Below are 9779 nucleotides of genomic sequence, written 5' to 3' on the forward strand. Positions count from 1 at the left end.
AACCCCAAACTTCAACGCACTTTTTAAAAGAAAGAATCGCATAACCACAGAGTTCTTTGAATTAACCTTGAATTACGCAAATATTTGGCTGAAAATTAAGCTCATGATTTGCTTTTATTTTTGGGAAACATTGATATCATTTCCCTATTTTGAGATGCATGTCCATAAATTCTCAGCCAATTAGAGCGTTTAAGTTTTTTTGTGTTAAGTTCTTCTTCGACCACCGGGAAGCAATTTCAAGAGGTCTTGCCACAAACGAAGAGGTTACCACCATTACTTCTCAGCTTTAAAAATACCGTAAATTTTTGTGTGGGCAAAAAAGGAAATTAACAATGCTGTAGGGGAGGCCTGTATCTAAAAAAAATTAAGAACATGAGAAAAATCGATTGGATTGCTGAATTATGAAAAATGGATTTGAATATTAAAATTTGTCATAAAATACATATTTTTTAAATTTCATAACTTCATCCGTGTATTATGCTTTCTATGTCAAGACCTTTAAAATTACAAATTTAACGCTTTCATTCCTACCGTATTTCTGAAGAAATGACGTCTCATGCAGAGAGACTGTCGTAAAATTGTTGTTTTACAGCATTGCAATATTTTGTAAGCCATTGCGCGCATTACAAATACAGTTTCTTTATCGCTCGTTTTCTGATCAATCGAAGACCATTTACCAAAGTTGGCCAAAATCGGTAGCCCAATGGGGCAAAAATATGGTCGAATTTGGTAGGAATGACCCAGTTACATCATGTTTTTTGATAAATAACTTACTACGGATCGATCGTTGGCCAAAATTTAATGTATTTCTCTCAGAGGGAAGAGGAGATAGAAATATTTCCATTTCGCCGCCGTTATTACTTTAAATTTCCTACTCGGAAATTCCGATGAGAAAGAAACTCATGGGAACCTTCCCTCCTGAAATTAATACAGACTTGTCATATTTTAGTTACATTCCTTACAGTCAACTTCGATGTGTGTAGCAAACTATTACATCCTTCCGGCTTCCTTGACCGTCACTTATGTCCACGGTTTTGTTTTATCAGCGGCGATAAGAAACATTCAAAAGGTGGGACGCTTAAGCCACATATCACGTCGTCTTCTTGGATAGACTTTAGTGTAAGATAAATGGCCATTGTAATCAGAAGCCGATAAAACGAGGAAAGAAACACTTTCTGCACGGTTTGAGACGACGTTTCAGCAAGCGGGTGAATCAATCTCCAGTGCTATTAGAACAGAGATCAGTAAAACTAATCTGTGAGTCATTTTTGGTTCCAAACGCGAAGGCGGGATCATTTTGTCCACGTGAAGGGAAGGGTGGAAACGATGGCTGATTCCAACGCTAAGGAGCCAACTCTCGGTTCGTATACGTTCCATTTATTTGTCATTCTTTGCAAGTAATGATATTTAGGTGAATATATCAAATAGAGGTGAACCGCAACGAATAGCCATACATTGTGGTGTTTTGTCGAAAGTATCGGTTTCGAAGACTTTTTGCGATTACCATATACCAACGAATCACATTTATTTATACAATTTTTACAGTAAATCCATTCGGGCAATGAACGAGGAGTCAAATTGTGCCTGTCAAACGCCGCCCTCGCTTAACAAGCGACATAGAGTGATGATATAGTATTGTGACTCCAAATTTACTTTTCAAAAGCATGGTGTTATCCGTTAGCACGAAAATCTCGTCTAAAATAATTGCTTTTAATTTGAAAAAAATTATCAAGTGTACTGAGGTTTATCCCAATATTATTCCATACACGATCTCCCAATAGTTACGTATACGTAGTTGTGCGACTGATGGCTGCGGCGATATTCTTTCTCACATTAGGTTAACAAAAAATACCCAACGCCGTAGCACCGTACCATTTGAAACCAGTTCGTCCGATATTCCACCTAATTATGGGTGACCTGTTATTGCAATCTTATTTGTGGATAGATCTAAGAGTATATTGAAGGTTGGATAATAGAAGAGCATTTAGCAGGTACTTTCCCTTTCTGGGTCGATCCATTTGATCCTTTTATTCTTTTGTAGCCCCACGTTTCAACAGCCTCCAATTATGACTTTATCCGCTGCTGTTATTGTCCATGCCTCATTATTAAACGTATAGTTTTTTTATATTATCAGCTATGATTTTATATTACTTTTTAATTTTCTATAACATGTTTTATGTTTTGTCTGCAGTCTTAATATTATCTTTTTTGATGTTTTAATTCAATAGAAAAAAATTAAGAGAGTAAAACTTTAATCGCACAGAGTACCACCTCACGTGACAATTTACTCTGATCCTCGTGTTTAAATTCAATCAATGGTGAATAATGATTTATATTTGTAGTATTGGCCGTTCATTTTTTTAGACTTTTATTATATGTTAAAATAGACTAAGATATATTTTATGTTTTGCATGGTAAATGAAAATGTAAACAAATTAAACATTAAAAATCAAGACAGTTTCAGCTAATCGCGTTTGAAATTTGTACTTCATTAAATTTTTGTCATTATTTTCATTATATGCTTCATTTTTTCCTCCGAACTCCCTTTGTAGTTGGGTGCGCCAAGTAGTTTCGAATAATTCATTGCTATGGGTGGTATCTGATTTCGTAATATCTCCATGGAAATATAAAGGTTATTTCCGGCCTACTAATTTTTACTTTGTCTTTTTATTATATTTTGGTTGTTTTCGCATCGTTAACATTCATGCCTAAACGTCCAGGTAGTTGGTCTTCCCATCGTCACCTCAAATTGCTCACTACTTAAGGATAAAATACTCCGCTTACGTTGAAATGATATGGAGGTGAACAAGATGATGGAGACGGCATCGTAATCAAATCCCGCTAACAAAAAACATCCACGTTCTTTTCAAAACGGGCTTGGTTTTCACGCTTATGAAAACTTTTCCAAGGGAAGAAGTTCTAGAACGCAGCTCACCAAAACAAGTACTCTTTCAGGTCTTATTGAACGGAATATCCTTTGATTATGTACTTTCTCCCGCCATGTGGAATAACTCCAAGAATGCCCAATCCAATGGACTTGCAATTCTTTGATAATTCCAAAGATAACTGAGAATTGCTTGTTAAAGGCAACAAGAATATACAAACAAATGTCAAAGACCAATCTCATTGTTATGCTTGCAAGTCGACGTTGCCCACCAAAAATCATAGAGGCCGAGAGTCGTAACACACTTAAAAGTAATGGAGTTACGTGGAGATATCAGATACTTCATGGTAAGAGAAAAGTTTAGGAATAGTGTGAAAAAATCGCGCAGCTACCGACTACGGATTCAGATTACAACATAGTCCCTGTGAGATGAAACCTTAGATTCAAAAGACTGAGGAGAGAGTGAAAGAAGATGAAATGGAACGTAGAAACTGTGCTGGGAAATGTGAGGAGAAAACACCATGAACTTAAGGAGAATAGTATGTGGGAGATATGCCTATTAGGTAGACTACAGAGGAAGGCCTGGATATGAAGGGAAAATTTTCCAATGACTCGTATTTAAATTGTCCAAACACCCAAAAATAGATGGCGAAACCTAGAGAATCTCATTGAAAATTTCACGCAAAATTGCATGCAAAATTTAGCGAAAACTTGTATCTATATTGTTGAAAATTTAATCAAAATTCATGGGAAAAAATCCTCCAAAAATTTTACCAAAATTGCGTCAAAAATTACAAGAAATTGCGTTACAGTTGCGCGAAAAATGGCAAGAAATTGTACGTAAAATTGCTCAAAAATTGGCATCACATAGTGGATAAATATCGCAAGGAAAAAAAGAACACCAAAATTGCATAAAAATTGTACGGATAATTGCCCGAGGAGTTGAATAGGAAAATGCACGGGAAAATGCATAGAAAATTGCACGAGAAATTCTAGTCCACAAAAACGAAGACACAAAAATAAACACTTGCCCTTGTAGATTCAAATTTTCGACCGTTTCTGGGTCTGCTTCGGGAAGGAGACAAGTGGGGACTGACTGTCTGACAGCCCCCTCTGCCCGCCCTCCGCAGACTGACTGGCAGTCCCCACTTTTCTCCTAAAAGATAAATTTTCCCAATCCATGGGGTAAATTTGCAATTTTTTTTTACAGGTATCCAGTCCTCAATACCTCCATCCGGAAGTAGTGGAAATACCGCTTCATCCGTTCGAGAGGAAGATTCGGTCCCCTTCACTTATGATATGGGTTACGAGAATCGAGGAGACTTCTTGATATTTGTGTTCAAAGACTTTGGTGGCTCTGAAGCGGATCGTAATGGTACGGAATATGAGGTTCAGAACTTGAAAAGCGTGGCGGAGAACTGGGGATTTCCGACCCGCAGCATTAAGGTGCATTGGGACCTTTCAGAAGAAACATTCAAGGATGAATTAAACATATGTAGGTGCAAGAACTTTATTACTTTGTGTGACGATTCTCTCGCATTGTTTAAAAAATAGTCTCCCAACTGCGCTTCTATCACCTTAATTATATTTTCGATAAACTGAAGTTAGCTGGAAGTCGATAGTGAACGCCTTTCCTGTTGTCCTCTGCTGGTAATAAATAACACTCAGTGGAAGTGTGACGGTGCACAAACTCACTTGTTTCATGACGTTTGCTTGTTCCTCTGAAAGATTGATTCGACAATCTACTTTCTTCATTTTCAGGGGCAGGAGGGAACCATGAAAAAGATGATTGTGTCGTAATAGCCATTTTAACACACGGATTGGAAGACGTTCTTCTAACTAAGGAGACCAGGTTTCCAATTGGAGAAATTTGGAAATGTTTGAAAGGTTGCAATTCTATGGAGGGAAAGCCAAAAATATTGTTGATTCAGGTAAGGTCTGTTTGTCAATCAAAATAGTAGTCGGTAATCTCCAACAGAAAGAATAGAGTAAGCTTCATTGATTGCCTACTTAGAACCAAAGGAATCTACACCAGGAATCTATTTTCAAGAATGTGTCATTCAGATTCTCTCCCTGTTGTTTTTCATCAATTGGTTGCTAAATATATTCTTTTCATTCTATATTTTAAAGAAATTTCATTTGCAAATCCGCATTATAATTCGTACTCTGTTATTGAAATTATTGTCTGAGCAAACGAAATATGTTGATCGGTTTCAGTATATTTGTGTTTTGGACCTAAAGCATTAAATATTGTGCGTCAAAATATAAAGAGAGATGTAAAACATCATGAGAGTATATTTTAGCAATTAGCTAATGAAACCTTTGATTGAAGTCTGATGACGCTAATTACATGAAAATAGCGACACTACCGGCTAAAATTTCTAGAAAGAGTATGAAATGAAAATATAATGATTTTATTAATAATTATAAGGGTACTTTTCGAATAAAATATAATAGTGCCATTGATAAGTTCACTCTTCCTCAGAATTTCTGAAGGGGTTAACAGCTGTGAACGAAATACCCGTCTTCCTCTCTTGTGATGTGACCTAGCCCGTGTTGAGTAAATTCTACAAGGGAATTTGCTGGCGTTGGATGATTGTTTTTCTCTGTGAGTGAAATTGACCTCTTGAATTATTGATGTGGTTATATTTTATATTGAAAGTTTGCGTATTTCGCGTTGGTAAATCATCGCTATTGTAGCAGTTTGCGAGAAATTTTCACGGATTCGTAATTTCTCTTGACCTGGGTGATGGTATGATATCTCTTCGGTTGGAATATGCGCACACTGACACCCTTGTGGCTTACTCCGTAAAACTAGCTAATCCGCTAGGATGCCTCTTAGCGATCCCGTCATATGTGTCCAGATGCTCTATGGAAAAGATAATATTTGGGAGAATTAGGAAAAATATTCACCCCAAAAAATATAAGAATATCCACTAAATTGTTATTATTAGTAGTGTAGCGTAAGCTAAGCTCATACATAACTCTTAGAGCAGTTTTTCTCGTGGTATTATGAAATAAATTGTGTATACGAGGTCATGTGTGCTAATTAAGTGGTTAATTTATGTAATATTCATTTTAGGCTTGCCGCGGAGAACAATTGGATGAAGCTGGAAATGAATCATCTACCAGGAGATTGATCAGAAGCCCAGACGTGATTGCTGGAGGAACTAAGAAATATGTGTACGAGTATATTTACCCAGAGGAACCCGATTATATTGTAATGTACGCCACCACTTTGTGTAAGTCTATTGCTGTTATTATTACTGCAGCAATCAGAAAGGAATTGAGTGTACTCCTTTAAAACGATTTTGATCTCTCACATCCAACTTAATTACGTTTTACGTAGTTTTACTTGCTTTGAACCTTCATTTGCGAAGTTATTCACGTTTTGCGGTTGTTGGAAGATCCCCTCCTAGTACAGTGTGCACCCATGGGAGTTGATTTTCATGCTTTAAGCGAGAAAAGATATTTTTGAACAAAGAAGATTGCATGAATAGTCATTCTAAATCCAAATTCATCACTTAAAATTGATCGCTAAACATTTTTTTGACTTCTCTGTGGGAATTCTTAACACTTTGGTCACATTTTACACTACATTCTTCAAGAAATAGAAGAATACCTCTTGTGGAAATAAATGAGTTTCCTCTGCTATTTGCAGAAATCAAAAAAATCAGAAGACTTCTACTACTTCTATTCTAAGACTGAACATCAGGAACGAGGGAATGCTACACATTGTGGGATTGGGAGCTTCTGTAGGAAATTAAGGGGAGACGGAAGTCTGGATGGAATCAATAAGTTAAGAGGGGATGCAAAAACGACCTTTGAGGGAAAAAAACATGTGTATAAACGGGTAAGGGGACTCTTTGAAACGCTTGTCTAACACATACACCACAGCCTGCCTTTCTCTCGCTAACTGGCTTATCAATGCATGATCTTCCGTGGATCTCGCTGACTTAAAAATCATACCATTCACTTCATTCCATTTCATCCATCTTCTGCTTCCTCCAAGGCCTCTCTTGCTATCTCTTCAGCGTGCACGTTAAAAAGCATCAATGATAGTGAACCAACTTGACTCACTCTTCTTGCGCAGTCTCTGCCATGTAGAGATCACGAATGAGACGCCTACTCCTCTAATCTACTTTCTTCCCCTAAATTCAATGTGTCTGGTCTGTTCCTAATGCCATACAGATTCTCCACGTATTACTTCCATCTAACCTGAACGTCACCTCGGTTAGCATCCTTCCATCTTTATTCTCGATTTTTGACGTGGCCTACTCCCTTCTATGCTATCTAAAATAATAAAATCTTCCTTGCACTCCATCGTTTACCCAAGATTCTAACCTCTAACAGTATGCTTTTTCGTATAATATTTTCCTCCATATGTACATACCTTAGCCCTTACGGTGATTTAACCATATGTTTGTCATGAATAACTTATTTCTCCTGCAAAATTCTACCGCTTTCTCCCCCTGTCATTATTCGTTCCTAATCCAAATTCTCCTATTTCGTATCCATTTATCCCTTCCCGATTGGAACGTACCAGTCCCCCGTTACTTTCAGATTTTTATTCCCCGAGATTTCCCTAATTATTTCCTGTTTTGTCGCCCAATGACGACTCTACCTTGGCGTAAATCCCGCCTACCACTTTTTCACTCGGAAGCTTATCCATTTCCTCACACTGTTTTTTTCCACCACATCTCCCTTGCCGTCTAATTTTCACGCCGCAATCGATTATTTATTTCCCGTGTACATCCTTTTGCCCTATCGGTACACATGGGAGAGTACAGAGGGTACGGGGAGATATCAGGCAGATTACATGATGGTAAGACAAAGGTTTAAGGCCGTTTTACGAGGGGCACGCCATTGTAGAATCTCACTTATGTACGAAGGTGCAGTCAAAATTGCTTCGTGTAAAACGGTGAAGTACTTGAAAAAAAGTGAGAATGCATGGATACGAGATGGCAAAATAGCCCCTGCTCTAATTCTAAACTCGCATTCTCGCTATTTCAAAAATGTTTTCCGTGCTAACCTGCGCAATGATATGCCCCAAGTAAAAAGACCTGTAGGGAAAGAGTGAAAAACTAGGCCTATATATTTGCAGCGATTTCCATCCATATCTGAAAGGATAAGGGTGTTCTGTACTAGGGCTGTTTTTTCAAACTCCGATAGGTCATGAACAGAAGGCGAAGCGATTCATTAAAATTATTTCTTTGCTAAATATTGAACACATTTTTCGTGTCCTTTCGACATAATCGCCTCGGCGATTGTGGAAGTGGTCGTGTCTGTGGACAAGCTTAACTATATCTCCTTCATAGAATGTTGCTGCCAACGACTTCCAGTTAATTTTTCCTTTCTCTTGACGCTCATCGCCCGTTTGAAAACGCTTCCCTACTTGCCAAACCTTCATTTCAGCTTAAAAATCTAAGTCACACGGCACCAAATTTACTGTGGCGGTATGTTATATTAACCCTTCGTTTTATATATTACTAAAATATTTTAAGGAGGATGTGCAGGCATTTTTAGGATGGGACTCCTTTTTGTACAGGAATTTTGATAAATTAAATTTACTCGAAATGGAATACTTGGAGGTGTATGGAGGAAATTATCGGTAAAATGCAGATTTTTGGAGATTTGTTTTCGGCTTCTCTCTCTCTCTTTCTCTCTCCCTCTCTCTCTCTCTCTATCTCTCTCATTCCCCATGATGGTGGTGTCCATAAATTGTATTTTTGCAAGATACTCATAGAAACTTTCACGGTTATTTTTTTTTGCATGCTTTGATTTCAGATTTTAAAGCGATCAGAGGATGGCTATGTCGTTATTTGCTTGAAGCTACGAATGTTGCTAGGGACAAAGGATGGGACCTTATGAACCAGATGACGGCCGTGGCTAGAAAATTTAGCTCGGAGTGTTGCAGCGTTAAAAAATATCCATGGTCCCATGACAGGATAAAGGTTACTCAAAGTCCTGAAATATTCAGTTCTTTACGGGGTAAAGTATTTCTGCACAAAGGAAAAGGCGAAAACTAGAAGAATAAACATTCATTGTACGTACATAAAACATGCTCATTGTCTTATTTCATCGAAGGTTGCATTATGACTTGATTTACCGGCGTATTGTGTTCGGGTGTTCTGCCGGATCAATTACTCCATTACCTCAAAAATTTGGGCAGTCAACTTGAACTGAGTCATCGGGAAAATGGGTGATGATAGTGCCCAGGTCAGGAGGCGAAGAGTTTGAGGCGATGGAATTATTGACCCGTTTGGAAACCCAAGAGTGTCTCCTGAACATTTGTTACGATGACTCCATAGTGTAATTCTCCATATATTTTTCTCTCTCTTTAATTTTGCTAATAATCGGTTTTACCTCAATTTGCCTCCGAAACTGTACCCATTCCCCCATTCCCTTTTATTTCCTTCATTCCTACTATTTGGAATTCTTTAATGTGTTGTTTATTGATCTATTTAGTTGATGTTACACCATTTCCTCAAATGTATTTGACCATCTGGCAATAAATTCATCTACCCTACGCACGCAAAATGACCACAAATGATGTTTGAGAAAGCACTCAAGTATGTAAAAATAATTGATGAAGTATTTTGTTTTCCAGTTTTTTTACGGACCAATTACAAAGGAGAGCAAATCCGAGATATTGATGCCAAAACGCCACTGCGCATTGCAATTTGCTCTCACCGAAAGACCGGGCAACTATGCCTACCTTTCTGAAGCCTAACGCTAACAACTAAAAGAATGCAAAATTGCTTCCTTCCAAATGTACTGTTGTAATAACTAGCCACACGAATAAAAAAGGCTTGTGCGTGGTTGTCGCGGTGGAAAGGCTTGTGCGTTCCTATGACCCCTGGAGCTGCGCTGGCGGGATTAATTCGCAATTATT

The 9779-nt window shown here is 37.9% G+C and overlaps 1 protein-coding gene across 1 annotated transcript; it reads left to right on the plus strand.

The window, feature by feature from the left end:
* Positions 1-1119: 1119 nt before the first annotated feature.
* On the plus strand, positions 1120-9417 carry LOC124160334 (caspase-1-like). The gene is made up of 5 exons (XM_046536173.1): positions 1120-1360; positions 4095-4379; positions 4646-4815; positions 5967-6126; positions 8672-9417. The coding sequence occupies exons 1-5, from the start codon at positions 1327-1329 to the stop codon at positions 8911-8913; spliced, it is 891 nt and encodes a 296-aa protein (XP_046392129.1). The 5' UTR covers positions 1120-1326; the 3' UTR covers positions 8914-9417.
* The last annotated feature ends 362 nt before the right edge of the window (positions 9418-9779 follow it).

This window comes from Ischnura elegans, chromosome 6, assembly GCF_921293095.1.
Source record: "Ischnura elegans chromosome 6, ioIscEleg1.1, whole genome shotgun sequence".
NCBI lineage: Eukaryota > Metazoa > Arthropoda > Insecta > Odonata > Coenagrionidae > Ischnura > Ischnura elegans.

Excerpts from the sequence above, each read along its gene's own strand:
- LOC124160334 (XM_046536173.1), top strand. The coding sequence starts at position 1,327 with ATGGCTGATTCCAACGCTAAGGAGCCAACTCTCG. Across the intron at positions 4,816-5,966 it reads CAAAAATATTGTTGATTCAG|GCTTGCCGCGGAGAACAATT; the intron begins GTAAGGTCTGTT and ends TATTCATTTTAG. Across the intron at positions 6,127-8,671 it reads AATGTACGCCACCACTTTGT|ATTTTAAAGCGATCAGAGGA; the intron begins GTAAGTCTATTG and ends CTTTGATTTCAG.